At 54.8% G+C, this 23,307-nt stretch overlaps 1 protein-coding gene across 3 annotated transcripts; it reads left to right on the top strand.

Annotated features, from left to right (window-relative positions):
- Positions 1-767: 767 nt before the first annotated feature.
- Positions 768-21,433, top strand: CD5 (CD5 molecule). 3 transcript variants are annotated; one of them, XM_082343959.1, is made up of 11 exons: positions 768-881; positions 11,624-11,671; positions 13,411-13,722; positions 14,181-14,243; positions 14,491-14,823; positions 16,834-17,127; positions 17,791-17,916; positions 18,632-18,685; positions 19,623-19,742; positions 20,278-20,369; positions 20,972-21,433. In XM_082343959.1, the coding sequence occupies exons 1-10, from the start codon at positions 830-832 to the stop codon at positions 20,364-20,366; spliced, it is 1,491 nt and encodes a 496-aa protein (XP_082200085.1). In that variant the 5' UTR covers positions 768-829; the 3' UTR covers positions 20,367-20,369; positions 20,972-21,433. The 3 variants fall into 3 exon arrangements, with proteins under 3 accessions (XP_082200085.1, XP_082200084.1, XP_082200086.1); XM_082343958.1 differs by having other exon boundaries at positions 20,814-21,433; XM_082343960.1 differs by lacking the exon at positions 18,632-18,685 and having other exon boundaries at positions 20,814-21,433.
- The last annotated feature ends 1,874 nt before the right edge of the window (positions 21,434-23,307 follow it).

The following is a 23,307-nucleotide window of genomic DNA, read 5'->3' as shown; positions in this document are numbered from 1 at the left end:
CCCGGATTGCGAGAAGCCCCAAGGAGCCTGGGTCTGGGCTCCGTCTACCCTGGAGTGAGGGACCTAAGCCCAGGCCCCAGAGAGGCTGAGCCTTTCCCTGGTCAGTCGCTGGCCTCCCCCATCTGTTTTGCAGAATGCCAGGCACCCCTCCTCTTCCTCAGCAGCCCGGGGTTTATTTCAACAACGTCGACACAGAGATCACGCCATCCACACTGAGCTCTCACACACACGCCCTGACGCAAGCCCAGGGTCCACGGAGGAGCCCGCTCCTGTGCTTGCTCGTGAAATGCCACCTGTGGGGACTCACCTCCAACTCCTACCTCATCCCGCTAGCAGAGATGGAGGGTTTGGTTTGGTTTTTCATCGCTGAGTCTGCTGCAAGGACTGGGGCGGTGCCCACCACCTCCCACCTCTCACTCATCACCCCAGCACAGCTCAGAGACCTCTCGGTGGGACGTGTCCCCCGTCTCTCCCAACGGCCCCCCCAGGCCTCCCTCCCCTCGGCCCGGCTCAGGGCTCCCCCAGGCCGCAGCCCTGTCCCAGCATGGCGGGGTCAGGGCACTGCCCCAGGCCTAGGCACCCCGGGCAGGAAGCTGGCAGAGACCGGGGCCGCCATTCGAACTGGGGCAGATGGTTTTACCCAGGAGGAAGTTGACAGTTTCAACTTCAAACACGATGACACAGGCCCCACACTGCCTGTTCCCTTGTCCCACCCCTGCATGAGCCTGCCCGCCCCTCCCCCTTCTCCCGGAGAGGCAGACACAGGGCCAGACACCCTCACCTACAGGGGCCGAGCTTGCCGAGGCTGAGGCAGGAGGAGGCCGCGCCCATGGGGTCTCAGCATCCGCCACTGGCCGCCCTGTACCTGCTAGGGCTGCTGGGTGAGTACCCCTTCTGGGGTGTCTGCTGGGGTACCGGGGCTCAGGGTACAGAGAAGAAGATGCCAGAGTCAGATCCCCTCAGTCTGACTCAGGTCCGCATGTCACCTCTCTGGAGCACCACAGAGGGTTGGGGCCACCAGGATCCCTGTCTTCTCCCCCAGCCCCAGCTCAGCTCTTGGCCCTGCTTGTCCCACCCCCAGGGCCCCACCTCTGCTTCTCTCTTGCACTGTTGGGGACCTTACTGTCCCCTTCGAGGTGGAATCCATGCCAAGATCAGACCCTCAGCCTAGAAATCAAATTGTCCAGCCCTCATTCAAGGCCGGCTTCCCTCTGCAGCTACCCCCCCTCACCTCCTGAGTGTCCAGCCTTTACTTGGATGCCTCCAGGGACAGGAAACTCACCATCTCCTGGGCAGTTCTGATATGCTCTGGGCAGGGCGGGCCAGGGCAGGGTGGGGACCGGATCACAGTCGAGCAGATGGCAAAGACATACACCTTAGTCCCTAGTCACTCTGGTTTCATCCCAGAGGGGGTCTCAGCCAGGCCTGCCAGCCAGGTGTGGGTCTACTGTCACTCCGGACCCAGAGGAGGGGCTTCTGAACACTTCCCCGGGGGCCACTGTAGAACTGACTTGGGGCCTCTGGAGAGGCTGTCTGGGGATAAGGTTAGGGGTGGGTGAGTCTGGGGCCTACTGTTTGCTGGAGGGGAGACAGTGGAAAGGGCAGTCCTCCATCCCTGAGGCCTTGGGACGCTAGTTCAGGACCGGAGCCCTGCTGCTGGGGCGTCACCGACACTGGCCAGTGGGGAGGATCCTGAGCAGGGGGGGAGGGGAGGGCGGGGGGCAGTGTACTTCGTGACCTGAACCCTGGGGTCTAAGCCTGGCCATGTATGACCTCAGATAGGTCCGAGCTGCTCCGGGCCGCCATCTCCTTATTTATAAAATGCAGGGGGAGTGAACTGGGTAAGATCTGACCACTTCTCAAGGCTTTGGAAGGTGTGGCAGGGTGAGAGAGGTGACTGACTTGGGACGGGAACAGGTGAGAACAGGCGGCAGCTTGCAGCTTCCCAGTTTGGAGGGAAGGGACTTGGGGACGTTGCCTGCCTAGTGGGGGGCCTCAGTCCCTCCTAGAAAACGGGTGTGTAGGTGTGAGTATGTGTGTGTGAGAGGTGTGTGTGTGTGTGTGTACGTGTGTGTGTTTTCATGGGCAAAACATGGCCTCCAAATGTAGACTTGCCTTCTCCCATGCATGTGGCGATGGCACATGTGCACACATGTTCTCATGGCTATTCTTCCATGGAGCTGCAGGAGGTACAAAGTGCCTTCTGTCCCCAGGGCAGAGGCTGATGGATGGACCCCGCTGCTTACGGGGCCCTCCTGAGGAGCTGCTGTGGCCTCCTTGGCCCTGGAGATTCCAAGGACCAGGCCCCTAAGCTCCCCACCTACCCCCTCACCTGTGGCCTCTGACCCCAGCAGGGCAGGAGTCTAGCCAAGCCCCCTGGGAGTCGGGGTGGAGTCCTGCTCTGCTGGCCTCCCCCTGAACCCCATCAGTGGCGAGGCTCCTGGTAGGACTAGGCCTAATGGAGCCCAGAGTCAGGAAGCCTTGGAGGCAGTGCCTTCACCAGAGTATGGGAACCATCTGGAAGCCCAGGAGCACAGGATTCCCAGTGTGTGTGTGTGTGTGTGTGTGTGTGTGTGTGTAACTGGTGGATAACAAACATTCCTATTGTTCAGTGGGTCACAGCTTAAGAAATACTTTTAAAGGCATTTTCTTCTGAAAGCTTCACAACAGCCTAGTAAGCAGGTGGGCCCATTGTCCCCATTTTACAGCATGGAAAACTGAGATCCAGGGGGAGCAGCTAGTGAGCTGCAGAGCCCACCCCAGCCCAGTGCTCCTGCTCTCATGGAGGCTCCTCTGTACCCCTAGCCAAGAGCAAAGACACACCGAAGCCACTCCCACGAGTAGGAAAATGGCTGCAGGACAAAACCACCACCAGCAGACAGGCAGCCATCAAGGGCTGGGGACACCTAGGGCCAGGGCTGCGGCTGGGGGCAAACAGCACAGGCACCCTTCAAGACATTCCAAGTAGAGATGCTTCACCGCCAGAGCCCTGGGAACACCGCGGCCTCTTGGCTGGCCATCAAGTTTGTGCCCATGGCTTGGGCACCTTTGGTACATGAAGATGCCCACAGCCTGCTTCCCTCTGCAGCTGCCCTGAGCTCCAACCTGCCCAGGGCTCACCTGCTGAAGGTGGGGCATGGAGGCAGCCCTGATCACTGCCCAGATGCTCAGGCCCAGCCACCGGGACTCCAGAAGCTGGCACTAAGGCTTGGGAAAGTCACGGATTTAGCAGTTTGAATTCTGGTCCCCCCTTGCCAGCTGGGTGACCATGGACCCGTTCTGTAAGCTTCAGTTTCCTCTTCTGCAAAATTGGAATAATAATAGGATAATAATAGGATAGGATAATAGGATATAGGATAATAATAGGATAGGATAATAGGATATAGGATAATAATAGGATAGGATAATAGGATAATAGGATAATAATCCTCATAGCGATAATAATAATAATTATAATTATAATTATAATTAATAATAGTATAATAATCCTCATAGCGATTTATAAGGATTAAATGAATCAATGAATACAGAGCTTTAATAGGAATGTTGGTTTGTGTAAGTGCTCAGTAAGCATTAATAATAATAATAAATTCATTTATTATATAAATTTATTTATTATATAATTTATCACATAAATTTATTTATTATATAAATTTATTATTATTATTATCAGAGTCAGCAAGAAGCAAGGTGAGTCAGGACCTGGTGGGGAGGACTCGAGCCTAGCCATCAGTCTTTCTCTCCTCCAATCCTCCTGCACAGGCTAGTTATTCATTCATTTATTCATCCGCATACATTTATTGAGCATCTACTATGTGTCCAGCTCTGTGTAAAACTCTGGGGATACAGCCGTGAACCACACAGGAGTCCACCCTCATGGAGGGCGCACCCGAAATATTTACAAATTTCTAAATATTGTGATCAGTGCAACGAAGGAAACAGCAATGGCTGAGACTCACTTACCAAGTTCACGTTCGAAGGGGCTCCCAGTCTGAGGGGCTCCTCTCTGAGGAGGTGATGTCTCGTCTGAGACCCGAATGATGGAAGGAGCCAGCCAGGCAGAGAAAAGTGGGAGGAGTGTCCCAGGCAGAGGGAACATCAAGGGTGAAGGCAACGGGCAGGACAGGCCGAGGGGGCCTGGGCATCCACAGTAGAGGAGAGGAGAGGGGACGCCCAGTGTGAGCCCGCCATCCGGCCCGCGGCCCCAGCTGCAGAGCTGAGGCCCCTGCTGGCTCTGGGTGCAAAGAATCAGGCCCCCAGCAACCCCGAGCTCCCCACTCCCAGCAGGTAGCAGAGGGACCTGGGGGCTCAGGGGCTGGCACTGGCCCCTCTGGTCACTCTGACCAGCGCCTACAGTTCAGAGGGGTTTCCCTGCAGTGACCAGGGGACCAGGGAGGGACTTCAACTCCACGCAACAAAATTGATTGAACACCTATTCTGTGTGCATCAATGTGGGTGCCTGTGGGTGCCTGGTGAGCATGTGTGTGTGTGTGCTGTGTGTGTACCTGCTATATGTGTGCCTGTGTTGCGTGCAGACATGTGTGAAGGCCTGTGGGGCTTTGGAGCAACGCAGATCTGGGTTCGATTTCTGCTTGGCCACTCACAAATGACAAGAACACCCCTCTGAGACTCAGCCTTCTCATCTATAAAATGGGGATAACCACTGTGCCCCTCTCAAAGGATAATTGCTATCATTCAATCTGGTCCATTCATTCATTCAGACAGCAAGTATTTATTGAGAACCTACTATGTGCCAAGTACTGTTCTAAGTGCTGGGGACACAGCAATGAACAATCAAAATTCCTGTCCAGGTGCATCCGACATCGTAGTTGGGGTGTGATGGGGAGACAGACGGAGAGAAGCTAAATCAATGATCATATGGATGTTAGGAGGTCATGAAGTGATGTGAGGCTGGGGATTGGGAGCTCGGGGGCCAGGCTGTATCCCAGGAGGTTGCAGTGGGTCTCACGAGAAAATATTTGAGTAAATACATGTAGGAAATGAATGATTGCACCATGCTATGTGGGCCCGGGGAGGACGGCTGCAGGCAGAGGGGCCGTCACACACAGGCTGGTGGCGAGGCAGCTGTGGAGGCCTCCATGAGCACGGAACGTTTTCTCCAATGAACTCAAGGCACCCAGGGGCCAAGCAGAGGAGAAAGGGGGCAGAGTGACCTGGAGAGAAATGGGAACTCTCGCCTCTCCAGGTCCACAAGCCCTTATCTGGAGCCTCTGTCCAGATGCATTTGGGAACCCAGAATTTTCCAGACCGGGCAACAGGCCATAATCAAACACATTCCCACTTCTGCAGTGAAACCGAATTCGCACGCTGAAGACACAAATGCCTTCCTGCCAAATGCATCAGAAAAGACTTTTGGTTTCGGACTTTGAATTGCAGATTGGGAATCGTGGCCCTGTATCACTTCCTCTATAACTACTACTGTCACCACCCCTGCCCTCGTCATTGTTATGTACCCCTGGGGGGGCTTGACCCACACGGCTCCCACAGGGACCCTGATACTCCCTTCTCCCTGGGGCACAGCTGGGAGAGATGTGGTAGAAACAGGATAGCAGATTGGTGGCAACTGGCAGAGGCAGCAAGGGTCCCCTGTACTGCCACCGACTCCCCTCCGGAGTGAGCTCCTCCCTCTCCCCAGCCTCAGTTTCCCCCTTCTGTACCATGGGCGAGCGGGCTCTGGGGTCTCCCAGTGGTAGAGCCCCATGGGGCCCCATCAAGTGATGGTGATGGGGTTTCTGCACCGACCCTACCACCAGCGAGCTGTGTGACCTTGGGCAAGTCACTGAGCCTCTCTGAACCTCGGTTTCTTGATCTGAAAATAGGGGTGAGCTCGGTCCCTTCTTCACAGGGCTGTGCATGGAAAGGACGAGCCCCTGTGCGGGCTTTGGGATATGTGAAGATCTGAACAGAAAGGAGGCCTTGTCCTTGTGACAGTGGAGTCACGTACGGTGGCGTGAAACTCATGCAAATTCAATCAGACACATGAGGCCGCCAGGGAGAGCGTGGAGTTGCAATTCAGATACGAAGGCCACTCTGCCCACAAGCTGCTCACTATCGCTCATCGGCGCAGACCCCGGGTGAGCGAGATTAGAGACCTGAATCCGCTGTTCCTTCTGCAGGCTCCAGCCCCCAGGCTCCTCCTGGCATAAGCCCAGTGTGATTTTCTACAAGTTTTGCACATAGAAAGGCTCCTGATCAAAAACCAACCACTTCATCTGGTGCTCAACCCGAGAAACGGAATTTGGGCCCTTTGTGATCTTCGTTTCCCTGAAGCCCTGATACAGATTCAGGTTAACACAGCTCCACTGATGAGAGTCGTTTCAGAAAAGCGGAGTTCTTGGCCTTCCGAGTCAGCCTCTCAGCAGAGGATATGGGAAGGAAAATCCAGAATGCCCCCAAAAGGCAGTCGACATATTGTGTTTGCTGTAAATTGATAAGAATGTTATGGGCTGTTAAAGGGAATCACCGTTAATGGAAAAAATGGAACATCAGGCTTCCAAACCGCACTAAATCAGTCTGTCGGTTTCCTTATCCGGAAAACAGAGTGATGACAGCCCCCCTGACTGAGGCTGTCGGGAAGAAATGGGGTCTGCCGTGAAAAACCCTTGGGGTCTGCGCGGGGTAAGAGGTCGCTGTCACTACTATTATCATCAGGAAAGTCCCAGCTCCTCCCTGGGACCCCGGTGCCCCCTGGACCCTCGGCAGGCCACGCTCTTGCCTCCATTTCTCAGTGTGTAGGGCTGCAAGCATAGGTGCTCACGGGTCCAGGCAGGCCCATGAGTGGGTCAGAGGTGGCATCAAGGGTACAAGCTCTGAAACCAGCAGCCTGGGCCAAGTTCTGGCTCTGCTGCAAAGTGAGACTGATAATACAGGTTCACCAACGTTCATCTGCAATTCCAAAACCCCCCCAAATTTGCAAATTTCTGGCAAACGCTTACAGGCAAATCCTGACCTGAATGAATAGGAGACTATTTATAATCTTGACACATCCCACTTAGTGTGAAAATTCATATGTTTCACTGCAGAAACCATCATGTGTTTGAAGCTGAGGCTCTCCAGATGCAGGGTGACAGTAGGGTGCCCCGAGGGCGCTGGCAAACCAGGACAGAACAGGCTGCCCTGGGGGCTCATGGGATGCAGCCCCGCGTGGCCAGAGCATATTGTTTTTCAAAACATCTGGATCTTGGGATTTTTTTAAAAAAAAAGAAAAGTAAGGGACTTCCCTGGAGGTCCCGTGATTAAGACTCTGTGCTTCTACTGCAGGGGGGCTCAGGTTTGATCCCTGGTTGGGGAACTAAGATCCCGCAGGCGGCGCAGTACGGCCAAAAAAAGAAGAGAAACAAAACAGAAAGAAACCTTTCAAAACAATGGGCTCCGGAAAAAAAATTATAACACTGAGCAAATAAAACTCATCTGTGGCCTGACGTGGCCTGACGTGGCCCAGAGTATTGCTGTACAGGGAGCCAAAGAGAGAACCATCCAGAATGTGGGGGGATGCAAGAGGAGAGGGGAGGGAGGGGTTGAGCACGTAAATGTCTCAGAGCCTCTTTCAGGAATTCATTTACTCCTCACTGAGACCTCGTCAGGGCAGGCAGAGTCAAAATGGTTAAATCTCTGCAAAGGCAGAGATGAGGAGAGGGGCTTGGGGAGAGTGAAAAAGCCTTCCTACTGTCTCTCTGGATTTTTGGCCCTGATCTTTCCCTGGCTTGGCCAGTCTAAGCCCTAAGTAGTGGGGCCTCCAAGGAAAGGTGGGCAGAGGAGGGAAGGGGCCTGGCCCCAGCTGCTCGGCGTGTGGTGTTGGGTGAGAGACTGGGGAATGGCAGGACGCTTCTGTGCCCTCCGTCCCTCTTGGTATCGAGGGTCCCCAGGCTTCTGTTTGCAGGTTCTGCAGCAGCAAAGCCTTGGGCCTCGGGGCTGCACGCAGGGGCCGGGCTAAGCTGTAGCCAGGGAGGGGGTCAGAGGGACCCCGAGCACAGCCAGCAGGGTTCAGGGGAACCCTGATCTGATCCCTGTGAGAAGCAGCTAAAAGAATGAAAGTAAGTTGTGGACAATCAAAACGTGAACGGATCCCCGGCCAGACAGGAAGAAGCAGCACCCAGGAAGGCTCGCAGTCAGTCACACGTCTCACCTGCCCACGCCTGCCTGCTTGCCTGCCGCTGAGCCACGTCAGGAGCTGAAGATTAGAGATCATGGAAGTTTGAACCGAAAGGAAGGTGAGGGAGGGTGAACTCTAACTTCCTGACTTTACAGACGAGGAGACCAAGCCCAGAGAGGTTGAGTGACTTGCCAAGATCACACAGCAAGTTCATGGAAAGTCTTCCCACAGTATGTTTCACTGACTGAAGGGAATCACAAGTTCACTCTCCTTCATCAGGTTTGCGCGGCGGGAACATGCAGGAATTGGTGAAACACGGAGCAGGCCGTGGCAGCCTTCCCTCTGAAGGGAAGGGAGGCAGCTCGGCCCAGCGGTCAAAAGCACAGACTGTGTGCCAGATGACCTGGCTTGGAGTCCTGGGCCCACTCTTCATCAGTTGCTTAGCAAGTTAGTTAATCTCTCTGTTCCCTCATCTATAAAATGGAGATCAAAATAATAGTGCCAACTTCACAGAGCTGTGGTGAGGTTTGAGAGAGTTAATGTATAAAAATGCCTAGGAGAAAGTACAACGATAAAAGTGTTGATGATGGTAATGGTGGTGGTGGTGGTGGTGATGGTGGTGATGGTGATAGTGATGGCGATGGTGACAGTGATGGTGACAGTACCGGTGTTGGTGATGGTGTTGATGATGGTGACGGTGACTGTGTTGATGGTGATGATGATGTGACAGTGATGGTGATGGTGATGATGGTGGCAGTGGTGTTGGTGACAGTGACTGTGTTGATGGTTGTGATGGTGATGGTGGTGATGGCGATGGTGGTGGTGACAGTGACGGTGATGGAGGGACAAGACAAGAAATGCTGCTCACCTGAGGCCAGTCAGGCTCCCAGAGGGAGGCGAAGCCCTGGAATGCGTAGATGCCTTTTCCCCACAGAGCATTTTCTTTTTTAGAATTTTTCTTGGTTCTCATGTTGTGCAGTCTTTCCTGAGAATGTTCTCTGGCTGTTCTGTGTGAGATCTACAGGGATGGTCAGGCCCAGTCCCTGTCCCCAGGGGCTTCAGGGTCTGGGGACTCCAGCACCAGGGTCAGGGTCAAGGTCATGTTCATTTCTGCTCATTTGTTCATTTGTTCATTCCCTGAATTTAACACTTTGGAGGCCCAACTGGATGGCAGAAAGCAGAGAGATGGGTTTGGAAGGCATACTCGTGGTTCAAATCCAGGCCCTGCCAGTTGCTGGCGGTGTTACCCGGGACAGGGCACTTGCCTCTCCCGACAGCTATATTGTGAACATATTCAACTGAAATTGTGGGGCCGTGTGGAAGATGAACGATATCTGTAAGGAACTCCTCGCCCAGTGCTGAGTATACAGTAGGCGTTCAATAATTGGTAGCTGCTGTTAACGGACGTTGACTGTGGTGACTTTGGAACTGTGAAGATCCCAGGTGGGAAAGGGAGGTGGCGAGCCCTGTGATCTGGCTCTCCAAGCGTCCACACAGGGATGCCTGCCCCTGGGAAAACTCCCCAGGAGGCAGCTTGCAGTCCTGCCCACCACTGCCCCGGGCCCAGTCAGCTCCACAACCAGCAACACCAGCTCTGAGCACTGAACGCTGGCCAGGAAGGCACTGGGCTGTCTTTTGCATAGATTATTTCATCTCATCCTCACAACATCGCTATGAAGCTGGTCCTTTTCTTGCTCCCATACTGCAGACCATGAAACTGAGGCTCACAGGGGCTAAGGAAGAGGCAGAGCTGGTACTCAGACCCAGAGAAAGGCATCAGTGCCAGAAAACCTATCCTGCAACATTCAGCACCAAAGGGTGGATCTTTGGGTCCCCTATCCCCATAAGTGCCCTCAGGGTTTAGCCAAAGAAATGAATCCCTAAAGGTGTACAGCCCCATTCGTGTTGGGAACTGGGATGGAGGGAGGTAGGAGTGAAAGGTCAGGGGTGAGAGTTGAGGGCAGGACAAAGGGCCCCCTGTCTCCTCTCTCACCAAGCTAGCCGGGCATCTCCACCATGTCCTCCTGAGGCTGCCCTGCCCATTGCAATAGATCAGATGGTTGACAGCTGGTCAACCCCCTCCCAACCCAGGCCAGAGCTCTGGCCTCTGCTCTGGACCCGACATGCCCTCTGTGTGAGAAATACCTTCCCCTTCCAAGGCCCAGGACTCCCGGGGCAACCATGGCAGGCTCTTGCCAAGATGGAAGAAACTTACCATAGGCCACAACTTAATTACAAGGAGTCTTGGTTGGAGGGAGAGGGCAGGCTGGTGGGGCATGACTCCCCTTAAAATTCTACCACCAGCTTCAGAACACTCAGGCAAAAACGGGACTTTTTACACCCAGCAACAATTTCTCAAAAGAAACTTAAACACAGCCATTTACTATATAAAGTACTCACCCTGACCGATGCTGTCCCCAGCTCCCAACTGAGAAGCAAGCCCTGGGGCAGATGGAAACCAAACACTTGCTCCACGACTGATAAAGCCGGGCAGCGAACATGGAGGGTGGGCTCTGAGGCCATACAGGCGTGCCACCCAACCCATCTCCACTCAGATCAAACCTCTGCCCCAGCCACACATGAGCCAGCCACAGACAACGAGCCACTTTGACACCCCTCCGCCCCTGCTCCACAGGCAGACGAGGCTGGGAGGAGGCGGGACTGCCCAGTGGCCCACATTCCTATTGAAGGGGCCCAGGCTGGAGCCAGGACAGAGGGGAGGCCAGTTCCCCCCAGACCCGAGTCCACTGGGCTCCTTCACCAACTGACCGTGTGATCTTGGGCAAGCCCCTCTGCCTCCCTGAGCTCTGATTTCCTCCTCTAGAACTGGGAGCTGTTAAAGAGAAATTGCTATCATTCTTAACCTGCCTTGGGAATTCTAGAAAGTAACAAATGTTCTGGGTTCCCATTCTGGCTCATTTCTCAGCTCTCTAGAACTATGACGTTCAAACTTTTTTTGATTGAAAGCAACACTCAGGATGTTTTTATATTGCCACCCAACACACACAAAGTGAGGCTTATCCTCACAAAACACGATGCATTCTGACATTCTCTATTCTAGTCCATTTCAGTTTTTTAAAAACTGATGGTTGTGTTACTACATGATTTTTTAAAAATTGGTGGTTGCAATGCTGCATGTTACTACAGAGAGAGAGCACGAGGAAATTTTGGGGGGTGATGGGACTGTAGTATGCCTTGATGGTTACGGTGATTATGCAGATTTGTGTATGTGTTCATATTCATAGAATTGTGCACTAAAAGAAAATGGAATTTACTGCATGTTCATTTAAAAAGTAAAGTTTTAACACAAGAAGGAAGATTGATGGTTGCAACCCCCTAAACTGGTTTCACGACCCGCCTAAGGGTTGCCATCTGTAGTATGAAAATCCCTGCCCCTGAAGCCCACGACAATGGCTGGAGGCAAAAGGGCCATTGATCAGGCTGTGAGTAGAGGTGAGGCGAAGCAGAAGAGACACTTCCCTTCCTGACCTTCTTCTCTCCTTTCTGCAGTCACTTCCTGCCTCAGAGGCCTCAGAGGGTTCAACTTAGAGGACCAAGGTAAGGAAGAGCCACGTGGAGAGGGGGGCGTGGAACGATTCCACCAGGCTCTAGGGGAACCTGCCATCCCTCCGTCGGAGCGAATCCCACCTTACAGAGAGAGAGAGAGAGAAAGAGAGAGCAGCCCACACCCCCTACACATGCACACATGCATGAACGCATGCTTAAGAGGCCCATTTGCAGATAGATGCCCTAGATGGCTGTAAAGCACCCCACAAATGCTAGGTGTCATGCTAATTATTATTATGGCCCACTCACCAGGCACAGAAAAGATACTGGCCATAAATGCACCTTGCAAAGTCATTTTCCTGCCCAATCCTGCCAGATGCTCCCTGGCCAGAGACATTTGCAGCTGGGGCTGCAGAGAGAGGCTGCACCAGATTGTAAAGTGTGTGAAATGTCTTGCCTTAGAGGTTGGACTTTAATCCTAGAGGCTAGTGTTTCCCAAACAGGGTTCCACAGAACTCGTTGGACGAAGGGTAGGCAACACTACATCACCCACTGCAGACTCCTGACAGGGGACACTGGCCTAGTAAAGGCTCTGAGAAGTCCTGCAATGAGGAACTCTGTTAAGCATTTTCAGATTCAGCAGTTCCCAGACTCACTTCACCACAGACCTCTCTTTTTCACATTTCCTGAGATAACATCATGCTGAATGTATTTGGTGATAAATGTGGCGAGAGGATCTCATGAAGCTACCAGGCAACCAGAAGGGGCCACAGAGGGTTTGGTAGGCCCTGGGCGGGGACCTGGAAGCCTGCAATGGCATCCTAGCTCCAAACTCTAGCAAGATCGTTCCTGCTGTACAATCCCACTTATGTAACATTTGAGAACAGGCAGAACTCATCTCTAGTGACAGAAAGCAGATCAGTGGTTGCCTGAGGCTGGATTCAGGGAAATCGACTGTGAAGAGGCATGAGGGAACTTCCAGGTAATGGGCATGTTCTCTGTCTAGAGCATGGCGGGGGCTACAGGTGTGTATACATTTGTCAAATCCTATTGAACAAGTGCCCTTAAAATGAGTGCATGTCCCTGTATGTAAGTTGTACCTCAATAAAACTGATTTTAAAAGTTAGAGACAAGGGGGGAAGGGGGAGAGAGAGGGATGGACCGGGAGTTTAGGGTTGGTAGATGCAGACTGTTACATTTAGAATGAATAAAGAACAAGGTCCTACTGTATAGCACAGGGAACTATATCCAGTCTCCTGGGATAAACCATCATGGAAAAGAATATTAAAAAAAAGAATGTCTGTGTATAACTGAGTCACTTTGCTGTACAGCTGAGATTGGCACAGCATGGTAAGTCAACTAGACTTCAATTAAAAAAATGAACAGAAAAAAAATAAAATAAAAGTTAGAGAGAGAGAAAAAAATCAGGCTCCGGGCCCTGTCTGGGGTGTATTGAAACAGAATTTCCAGGAAGGGGCGATCCTGCAGGACGCTGGGTGCTGAGAGCCCCTCGCTCACTGCTCCGAGTTCCCTGGGCTCCTAGGTCTCAAGCCCCATTCTCCTGGCCTGGTTTCAAGGGACCACCTGGATCAGGAACTGCATCAGCCTGAGTTTCTGGAAAGTCCCTGCAAGGTCCCAGAGGACGAAGCTCACGGGAGGAGCAAAGCAGGCAGCCCGTGGGCAGAGAGAGCCTTGCTAGGGGTGGGGCCCAGACGGGGAAGGTGCAGGGAGGGGCCCACATGGAGGGCCCTTTCCACCCTGACTGCCTCCTCCACCTCTTCGACCCCTAGGGTTCACAGTGAGACTAAGCGGCTCCGGCTCGCGGTGCCAGGGCCATCTGGAGGTCAATTACAAGGACAAGTGGTACACGGTGCACAGCCAGAGCTGGGGCCTGCGCCCGTTCCACCGGGAGGACCCCGGTCAGGCCTGGAAGCTCTGCCAGAAGCTGCGATGCAGGGAGCCCTTGCTCCTCTCCCACATCCGTCACTTCAAAGGGAAGCGACCCCAGAGCCAGATCACCTGCCTCGGACAACTGGGGTCCTTCTCCAACTGCAGTGACAGCAAGGCAAACCAGGGGGACCCTCTGTCCCTGATCTGCTTAGGTGGGTAACTAGCTGGCCCCGTGGGTTCCCTGGGCCTGGGCACCAGCCCCGAGGAGGCTGCCCACGCCTGTGATCTGGGGCCTGTCCCCGATTTACAACTACCCTCTCAAAAACATACACTGGTGGGGAACTGGAGGGGGAGTACTGAGGACGTGCTGGCACCTGTCTGGGGATGGAAAAGGTCGAGGAGCTGGTTCTGCCAACGGTTAACTTCATTGTCTCCTCTTAACCTTTGTTTTCCCAACTGTAAAATGGGCCAGTACTGCCTGCCTCGCAGGAGGCTTAGACACAACATGTGGGTCAAGTGGGCTTAATGGGGCCCGTGGTACTTACATCATGAGTTCCAGGTCTTTCTCAACATGGCCGGTTGTTGCCCCCAACTCTCCCCACACCCCCTACTCTTCCCTCCTCCCTCCCAGGGTCCCGGCCCCCTCCCTAACCAGAGCATCTTTTTTCAGAGCCACTGAGGACAACACCTCTTCCCACGAGCCCCCCGCCCGTGACCACTCCGGAGCCCACAGGTAAAAGGATTCTGAGGGCCCTGGGGGTAGGGTGTCGGATTTAGCAAATAAAAACACAGGATGTTCAGTTACATTTAAATTTCAGATAAGCATGAAAGGTTGTAGCGTATGTTCCATCCAATATTTGGGACCTCACCACCTCCCAGGGCCGTCGGCCAGTCATTCACTCGTCTGTGTGTTAGAACCACAGAGCAAGAAAGGCCCTGCTGCTGGTCGTCAGCACTCAGGTCCCTCCCCACCTCCCCAGCTCCTCCCAGGCTGCAGCTGGTGGCACGACCCGGGGGCCTGCGGTGTGCAGGCCTGGTGGAGTTCTACAGCGGCAGCCTGGGTGGCACCGTCGGCATCGAGTCCCAGGACGGGATCCAGGACCTGGGGAACCTCATCTGTGCAGCCCTCCAGTGTGGTTCTTTCCTGAAGCCTCTGCCAGAGACCGAGGCAGCCAGGACACTAGAGCCAGGAGAGAGCGGTCCCTTGCCAATCCGGTGGAAGATCCAGAACAGAAGATGTGCCTCCGTAGAGCAGTGCTTCAGAAAAGTTCAGCCCCAGGAGGGAGGCCAAGCTCTTGGCCTCATCTGTTCTGGTGAGTGGGACCGGGCCAAGACTCACGGGCGCCCCCATGTGGTCAGTCACCACACGTTCCTGAAAGCCCTACATGCAGCACAGGGCACTAGCGCTACGGAGAACACAAGGGACATGGAGGGCTGATCATTGGCCTCTAAGAGGTAGGGTGGCCATGGGGTGGGGAGGCCACACTCACACCCAGTGCCCCGGGCATCTCTGCAAAGTAACACAGAACAAGCCCAAATGCTCGGCTGCCACACGGGGAAGTGGCAGGACTCACAGGAGGAGCCACAGTCTGCTGGTGAGTTTGGCGGACTGCGGCTTGTGTCAAGGGCCCAAGCAGGATGGAGCGCTTGGAGGGAACCAGCCTTGCAGGAGGGGAGTTTATAAATCCCAGGGACAGATGATGTTGGAACGATGGTGAGACATAGGAGGTCCTTGAGGCACAGCAGGTAGAGAAAGGCCAGAGCAGGGCCCCAGAGGGCTTCCTGCGGAGGCTCCCGAGTCACAGGCCACCAACCGGAAGAGACTGGCGATGCCGGTGTGGTTGAGGGCAGGAGCCCAGAGGCTGGTCTGTGGGATCCCCAAATGAGGATCAATGGGGAAACTGAGGGGAAAGGGACCACAGGTCAAAATAAGGATAATCACAGCATGCCTTGGGACGTAGTGGGCTCCTATCACCAAATGGTCTAGTGAAGTCCAGACTCTAAGAAGTCATACTTCCTGAGTGCTTACATCACGTTGGGGACTAGTCAGGGCATTCCTTCATTTTCACAACAAGCTTAGAAGGTGGGTGCTATTATTATCCCCACTTTACAGATGAGGAAGCTGAGGCTCAGAGAGGTTAAATTTCTTACTCAGTGTCATAGAGCACTAGCTGGGGTTTCCCCTCAAGCAGCATCACTCCAGAGCCTGCTGTGTAAGCCTTGGCTGCTCCAGGTGTGGTCCTGGACCAGCAGCATCGGCTTCATCTGGCTGGTTAGGAATACAGACTCCCAGGCCCCACCCTCCACCTACTAATCAGGATCTGCCTTTCAGCAAAGTCTCAGGGATTCATGTGCACACATCTGGGAAGCATTTGCTCTGGACCACTGGGCTATCCTGCAGGCAGGGACGCCCCCAAACCACTGGACACATGGTGTGAATGAGTAAGACGCTGCCCCCTCCAGGCAGAAGCAGCCCCCAAGGATCTCTTGGCCTGATGGGAAAACCTGGCTGGCTCTCAGGCCCACCCACCCCTCTGCTAGGAGCCCTCCTGTAGGTTACAACCTGCAAAACCATATCCAGAAGTCTTGCCTTTGAATTTTTTTTTCTAAATAGAAGATTTACTAGAGCTTTGAAGACGGATGTTGCTATAGAAACTGGCCAAAGCTGCTGAGATCACAACTCGCTCTAACCCGAGCACATGTGGGCCTCCAGGCCCAACCCTGATAAGCAGAAATGAATCAGTCTCTGTTGAACCAGGCCCTTTTATGAAAGCTGGTCCCTCCAGGCTTGAGGTCTGGGCAGCAGGATTCCTGGATTCAGTCCCACCTGCGAATCTCCAGGACTCAGAGCAGGAGGTATTTCCCATCCCTGGGCCTCAGTTTCCCCTCTCTGAAAAGCCCTCCCAGCTCTCAAGGAGCAGCAAGAGAATGAGAGGACGTTTCAAAGAGGGAAGCGGACCCAGGTGGAGCCTATTTCCCCACTCCTCTTACTGTCACCTGGGTGAGGGGCGACTCCCTGCTGGTGGTTGCTGACGGGCACTGCCACCCTGCCAGCCTCTTCACCGAACGTGCCCAAGCTGCTGCAGCTGCCCAGAGGCGCCAGGGACAGGGCTTGATGGGGAAAATGCCAGGGAGGATGCCGGAAGAAGGGAAAGGCAGAAAGGAAGGCAGTCCCACGTGGTACCCAGACCCCCGAGAGCCGGGCCCTGCCAGGGTCCCCACTTCGCCAGTGTCATGGGGTCCCAGTGGCCAGGCATACAGGCTCAGGGCCCAGGGAGCTCCCGCCGAGCCCGCCACCTCACCTCCCATTGCTCTCCCCCCAGATTTCCAGCCCAAGGTGCAGAGCCGCCTGGTGGGGGGCAGCGGCACGTGTGAAGGCTCCGTGGAGGTGCGCCAGGGCAAGCAGTGGGACGCCCTGTGCGATAGCCCCTCAGTCAAGGGCGTGGCGAGGTGGGAGGACGTGTGCCAGGAGCAGCAGTGCGGCAACGTCAGCTCCTACCAGCTGCTGGACACCGGCGAGAAGACCTCCGGGGGGTTCTTCTGTCCCGCGGGGAAGCTGTCCCAGTGCCACCAGCTTCTGCAGAAAAAATCCCACTGCAAGAGAGTGTTTGTCACCTGTGAGTTGGGCCCAGCCCATGGTGGGTGGAGGGCAGTTCTGGATTTTCCTTCTAAGACTCAGTCAATGAGCACATTTCTGAAGAACCGGCCCCAGGAACTAAAGAGAGAGCCCTAGGAAAGGATGGAGGGATGACGAACGAGGGGAGAGGGGACAGGAGTGCTCAGACAGCAGTGAGCACGAACCATCAATAGGAGACCGGCCGTCATTGTCAGGCAGCTGATGAATGACAGAACCCTCATTCCGTCTTCTGCTCTTCCAGATGGAAACTAGGAAAGCAAGGGAGAGGGGTACATATCTGCTACATGAATGGTAATTGACTAACACAGAAAAGAGAGAAATGAATGGATGGATGGCTATTTGTATATGATGGCAAGGTGATCACTCACAAGTAACTGGAAAATGGTGGAAACGTAAAGAGTTGGTCACAGGAGGGGCAAATGATAGCTGGATGATCAACTGTTAGATAGTAAATGGTGGATAAATGAATGGGTAGCAGAGAATTTCAGAGATGGGTGGAGAGACAGCAGATAGAAAACTGCCTTCTGCACATGCTGTTGAATTACTGGGGGAAGTCAGCCAGCCAGCCAGCCGGGAGCTTGCCTCTGAACGGACAGTTTTGATGCCTCCCAGGCTGGGACTGACCTAGCTCTGCCTCCTGCAGGCCAGAACTCAAGCCCAGCGGGCCTGGGTGCGGGTACAGTGACAAGCATCATCTTGGCCCTCATGCTCGCGGTAGTGCTGCTGGTCGTGTGCGGCCCTCTCGCCTACAAGAAGCTGGTGAAGAAATGTAGGTGTAGGTGCCCCAAACCTCCTCCCTTTCAAGCCCCTGCGTGGGGAGACTGGACGGGTTGCCCACGAGCCCCACAGGGGAGGGTTCCCGCCTCCAGAAAGCCGGCTGGGAGCACCTCTGCTTCACCATCCAGCCCTGCCCCTCTCCTGCCCCCCGGCCTTTCTCCGCACCAAGTAACAAACAGAAAAGTCAGGAAAATCACTGATTCGCCCACATCCAGGGCCCAGCTGGGACCCACTCCAGCCCAAAGGGAGGGTACGGGCATTCTTTAGACTGTGGTGGGTCCAGAGGGTCTGACCCCAGAAGACACGTGTCCCAGGCCGGCTCCACCACTTAGCAGCTAATCGAGCCACTTCCTCTCTGAGCTCTGGTTTCCTCATACAACAAATGGGCAGCCGCAGACCTTGTGAACCTAATGGGTATCATCCTGGCCTTGCAGAACTCGGGAGGAAATCATTCAGAGATAAGGGTGTGAGATTAGAGAGGCTGCACGCTGCCAGAGGTGGGCAGTGATGGCTGGGTCCCTGGTGCCCTCCCAGGTCTTAATTCTGGTTCTAAACACCCCACGGTGGTTTCTCCTGGAGAACCGGCCCTTCAGCATGCACCTGTCGCCTCCTCCCTCCTTCCCTGTCTCCCGCCCCCCTTGCCCCCTCCTATCTCAACCCCCCTCCTCCACCCCCACCCTGATGTGCCTTTCCTGTCTGTCACCCAGTCCGCCAGAAGAAGCAGCGCCAGTGGATTGGCCCGACGGGAATGAACCAGAACAGTAAGTAGCCCCGGAGGCAGGATCCTCCCTCGGCCCAGGCCAGTAGCCACGGCACTCAGGAAGGAGGCCATGAAGCAGGGTCACGGGTCACTGCCGACCATGGACAGAGCCAGTGGCTGCTTGAGGCCTCTGAGCTCCACTGTGCTCGTCTAAGGTGTGACTGTGGCGACAGGTGTTAACGGGTGGCACTCAGAGAAGAGGACCCCATGATCAAAGAGACTTGGAAATCAGTGAGTTAAGCAGAGCTAGACACGGTTCTTTACTTCAGGACTTGTCAGAACTTTCACGGGCATTTTTGCGTGGTTCATCTCCAAAGCAGACATATGTTAAGAAGGGTTGTCCAAGCTAGATTTATCATGGAATGTCTTTATCATGCAACAACTTTACAAGGCCAGTTTTAAGACATTTTGATGCAGCCGGCCCTGTCCCCACACCTGGTCTCCATCCTCTCTCCTTCTGGCCACAGCCAGAGCCCCCTTTGTGGGTAGAACCACAGCCCACCTCCTGCCTCTACTCCACCTTCTCCCCCACTTGATGTGTCAAGAGCCAATTCCTTCAAGAAGGCTCTGTGTTGTCAAGTCTTTCTTACAATATAAAGACCCTCAATTCCAGGAGGGCAGGGACCATATCTGCCCTATCACTCGTGTTCCAATTCCCTGCTTGATGAATGTTTGATAACTGACTGACTGTCTGACTGATGGCCTGCCCGCCGGTCAGCTTGCCAGCGAACCCAAAGCTGCTCTAAAAGTCTGAGCCCTGCTAGAATGAACCTCCCTGGGAAGAAAGGGGAAAAGGGATGCACTGAAGGAGCCCAGGGGGCCCTCGGCCCCCACCCACACGTTACACAACGGGAACAGGAAATTCCAGTTGGGCCCCCGTTGGGGAGGAGGAGGACAGAGCATCATGTCTAGTGATTCTATCTCCCACATCTGCTCAGTGTCTTTCCATCGCAACCACACGGTGACTGTCCGGTCCCAGGCTGAGAACCCCACGGCCTCCCACCTGGAGAACGAATACAGTCAGCCTCCCAGGAACTCCCAAATCTCAGCTTTTCCAGGTAAGCACCAGCTGGCGCTCCTAGGAATGACGGCAGGGGCCGAGCAGAGGGTCACATGATTGCCTGGAGAAAGAAGGGAGGCCGAGCAGGGGGCAGACGATCAAACTGCCCCTTTGACAGCCGGTCACGGCAGGGTATGGATGGGATACAACGTTAACGGGCCACTCAGCTAGAGAGAAGAATGTGCCGGGATATCATTAACCCCAGCACTGCTGTGACCTAAAGGACCTGTTTCTCAATAAATGAGGCCCCTCGGATCCCTTGGAGGCAGAACAGAGCATCCATCAGTGGCCCGCAGAGCCCTGTATCGAATGCTCCCTGACTGGCGCTGACAATTAAGCCGCAGGGCGCCTGGCGTTCAGCATCATTAGAGGACACTCGCCGATTTGATCACAACGGTTTCAGGGCTGTTGAGCCACCAGCTCAGAAAGCCTCTGTGATCTTCCAGCTCCCGCAGGGCTCTTGGCTCTGAGGGGCTCTCTCTGTGTAGCCTGGAGGGATTACCCCGCTCAAATGGCCTCCTTTCTTCCCACAGCTCTGGAAGGGGCCCTGCATCGCGTCTCCGCCCAGCCTGATAACTCCTCTGACAGTGACTATGATCTGCATGGGGCTCAGAGGCTGTAAAAGGTGAGCCTGGCCCCCGGCAGAGCGCTGGGGATAAGCGCCAGCCACCTGGCTCCTCACCTCTGCTCACCCTGCCCATCCGTGACCGGGGTGGGGGGCTGGGGGATGAGCATCTAGACTCTTGTAAAGGAAAAGAGTAAGCATCAGCAATTTAGGCGACGGGAGCCGATTTGGCCATTTGAGCAGAGGGGTCATGGACCTTAAACTCCATCTCAGAAGACTACATAAAAGAGCCCCTAAGGGCAGGGGAAGTTTAAGAGGTACAAACTACTATGTATAAAAGAAATAAGCTAGGAGTATGTATGGTACAGCACAGGGAATATAGCCAGTATTTTATAATAAGTATAAATGGAGTATAATCTATAAACATTTTGAATCACTATGTTGTACACCTGAAACTAACATAATATTGTAAATCAACTATACCTCGATTTTTTTTTTAAAAAGCACCCCTGAGAGTATCCTGATGGACTTACACCAGCAGGAAGGAGAAGCCGCTCTCCCCTGACGTTGGGCTGGGGGCTTTGGGCCTGTCCCCCACCTCCCTGAACCATCTCCAGAGTATGAGGCTTCCTCCGCCGACACACTTCCTACTCACCACACAGAACCGGGACCCAGGAACAAACATCAAGAGCCAGACCTTTTGTCCTGAGAATGCTCTGCAGTCACTGCTTGGAAAACAACGTCCAGGTCCTTGCCCGGCAGGACCATGGACGTGACTTTCCAACATATCCTACTGCCCTACAGAGGCAGGCCAGCTCAGACATCTCCCCGCATCTTCACCAGCCCAGGAGAAGACCCCAACGCAGCTCAGCTGGCCCCCCTCTGTGGAAGCTGCGAAAGGGCAGAGCCCCGAAGCAAGCATCCCTCCCAAGCAGAGACTCACGGGGTCCAGACCCGGGCAGCCCCCTCCCCCGTCTGTGGGACTCAGCTCTCTTCTCCAGCTCTGACTCATGAGGACCCACAAGGATGCTCACACCTTGGGGGTGGTGGGAGGCAAGGGCTGATTTCTCTCGTGCGTGTTTAATATGTTCTTTGTAAATAATGATTTTTCTGCTTCCTGAGAACTAGAGCGCCCGGCCTCCTCAATCCAGGGTCCGTCCCTGTGGATCCCTCTGGGGGTGCCACTGGGAAGGGGCCCCTACCAGGGGGCGAGGGGCTCTGCAGCCTCACGGTCAGAGGGTGCAGCCCTGACACAGGACCGCCTAGCACAGCACAGCACAGCAGCCAGCACGTGTGGCTGCCCGACCCAGAGCCCCATCACCAGCCCTCCACCTGTGCCCCCTCCCCTCGCAGTCCCTCACCTGACCGAGAGCAGGGACCACCGGCTGCCAAGCCCAAAGGGCACCAGTGCCGCCTCAGGGCCCTGCACAAAGTGGGTACCTAGTAAATCCTAGCCGATTTGGGTTCACACAGCTGTTAAAAGTCCAAAGCTCAAGTCGTTTCAGCCAATCAGTTAACCTTCTAACCTGAGAGTAAGAGACCAGGACTGGACGTTCCCGTGGGTTCAGTAATTCGCTTAACTGAAATAGTCCCCTCCATTCCCCAGCAAGCCTGGACACATTCCTAGTCCTGCAGGTGCCTCGGTTTCCTTAACGACGAGCCAGAGGAGGACATCTGACTCGCAACTTAAGGGTCTAGTGAAGGGAGAGGACCGGCCGGGCCTCACTGTGCCCTGAGAAGGCATCTCGGGGCTGGGGCCTTTCTCCACTCGATTTGGCCCCACATCCACTGGGAGATATCAATGGTCCGAGCCATGGAAGCAGCTCTGGAAGAGCAAGGAGGCTCCTAGAAGGATATGGTGGGGACGAGGGGGTGCTCACAGAATCGGGGAGCTGCAGTGGCACAAGCACGCCAGAAGAGCCTGGCCAGCCCTCTGCCCCCACTGACACCCTCCAACCGACCTCTCACCCACCCCCTGCTCAGGACTCAGTCCCGAGAGAGCCCGGGGTGTGGCCCTGCCCCTGACCATGCAGGGGATCCGGAGACAGGGACACCTAGTCACCTGGGTACCAGGAGTCACCTGGCAGAGATTCCTATACTGAAGGGGCTCCTCAAAAGGGAACTTGGAGGCTGCTCTCAGGGAGGGGCAAAGGGCCTGAGGCACCAAATGTCTCTCACCAGCCCCTTTCCGGATAAAAGCTCTTTAATCTCTAGTCTGGCCACCATCCAGTGGCCTCACAGCCACCACGGCCTACTTAAAAACACACCACCCTAAAAAAAGAGCTGCGTTGAGCAGAAAGTCTCTCTACAAAACTGTTTTGCAAGTGGTGGTGAGCTTGGGTGATGCATTTCCAAAAAGATGTTTGGTTAAGCAACTGAATAGGAACTACCTCAGCCTCGGAGGCATCTTTGTCAAGTTCCAGCCTCGGTGGGCAGACACAGCCCACGGGCCGCTGGTCGGCGCCGCTCCTCTGATGACCAACTGCACGGTCTCCCTCAGCCGCAGAGGATGCCCTGCTGTGACCTGGGCCCACCCCGGGGCCACGTTCCAGCCTGCGGCCCCCAACCCCTCCACCCCCAGCCCAGAGCAGAGCAGAGGATACACCCTCTACCTCAGCCAGAGAGGGCAGCACTCATCTGCCCCGGCCCACTCCCCTAAATCATGCTGCCTCCCTGACCCTCACGGGCAACCTGATTCTAGCACATTCTCTGCACATTAAGTCAAGGAAACTGGGGACCCCAAAAGGAAAGCTCACTCGCACTGCCAAGGACTGGGTCTAGCTTCAAACCTGTCATGGCGCTAGGGTCTGGGAGTACCGAGTGGCACTGAAAGGGCATTTCAAACGGCCTCGCTGCAGCTCAGTGTCCTTCTCACAGCGCTAGGAATCTCTGTGAGGCTCTGAACTCGACACTTAGGGTCTGTCCCCGTGCAGCCCACACGGCAGCAAGAAGCCCACTGCGGTCTGGCAGAGGACGCCCAGTGATTTCACGTGGCGGG

This window comes from Balaenoptera borealis (genome assembly GCF_965194805.1).
Source record: "Balaenoptera borealis genome assembly, chromosome: 11".
NCBI classification, from domain to species: domain Eukaryota; kingdom Metazoa; phylum Chordata; class Mammalia; order Artiodactyla; family Balaenopteridae; genus Balaenoptera; species Balaenoptera borealis.
The sequence above is the reverse complement of the archived record's forward strand: the minus strand, read 5'-3'. Positions and strand labels throughout refer to the sequence as shown.

What these genes read in the sequence shown, in the direction of transcription:
- CD5 (XM_082343959.1), top strand. Translation starts at nt 830, where the DNA reads ATGGGGTCTCAGCATCCGCCACTGGCCGCCCTGTACCTGCTAGGGCTG. An exon ending in TCTTGGCCTCATCTGTTCTG is followed by an intron (nt 14,824 to 16,833) that starts GTGAGTGGGACC and finishes CTCTCCCCCCAG; the next exon opens with ATTTCCAGCCCAAGGTGCAG. An exon ending in CAAGAGAGTGTTTGTCACCT is followed by an intron (nt 17,128 to 17,790) that starts GTGAGTTGGGCC and finishes TGCCTCCTGCAG; the next exon opens with GCCAGAACTCAAGCCCAGCG.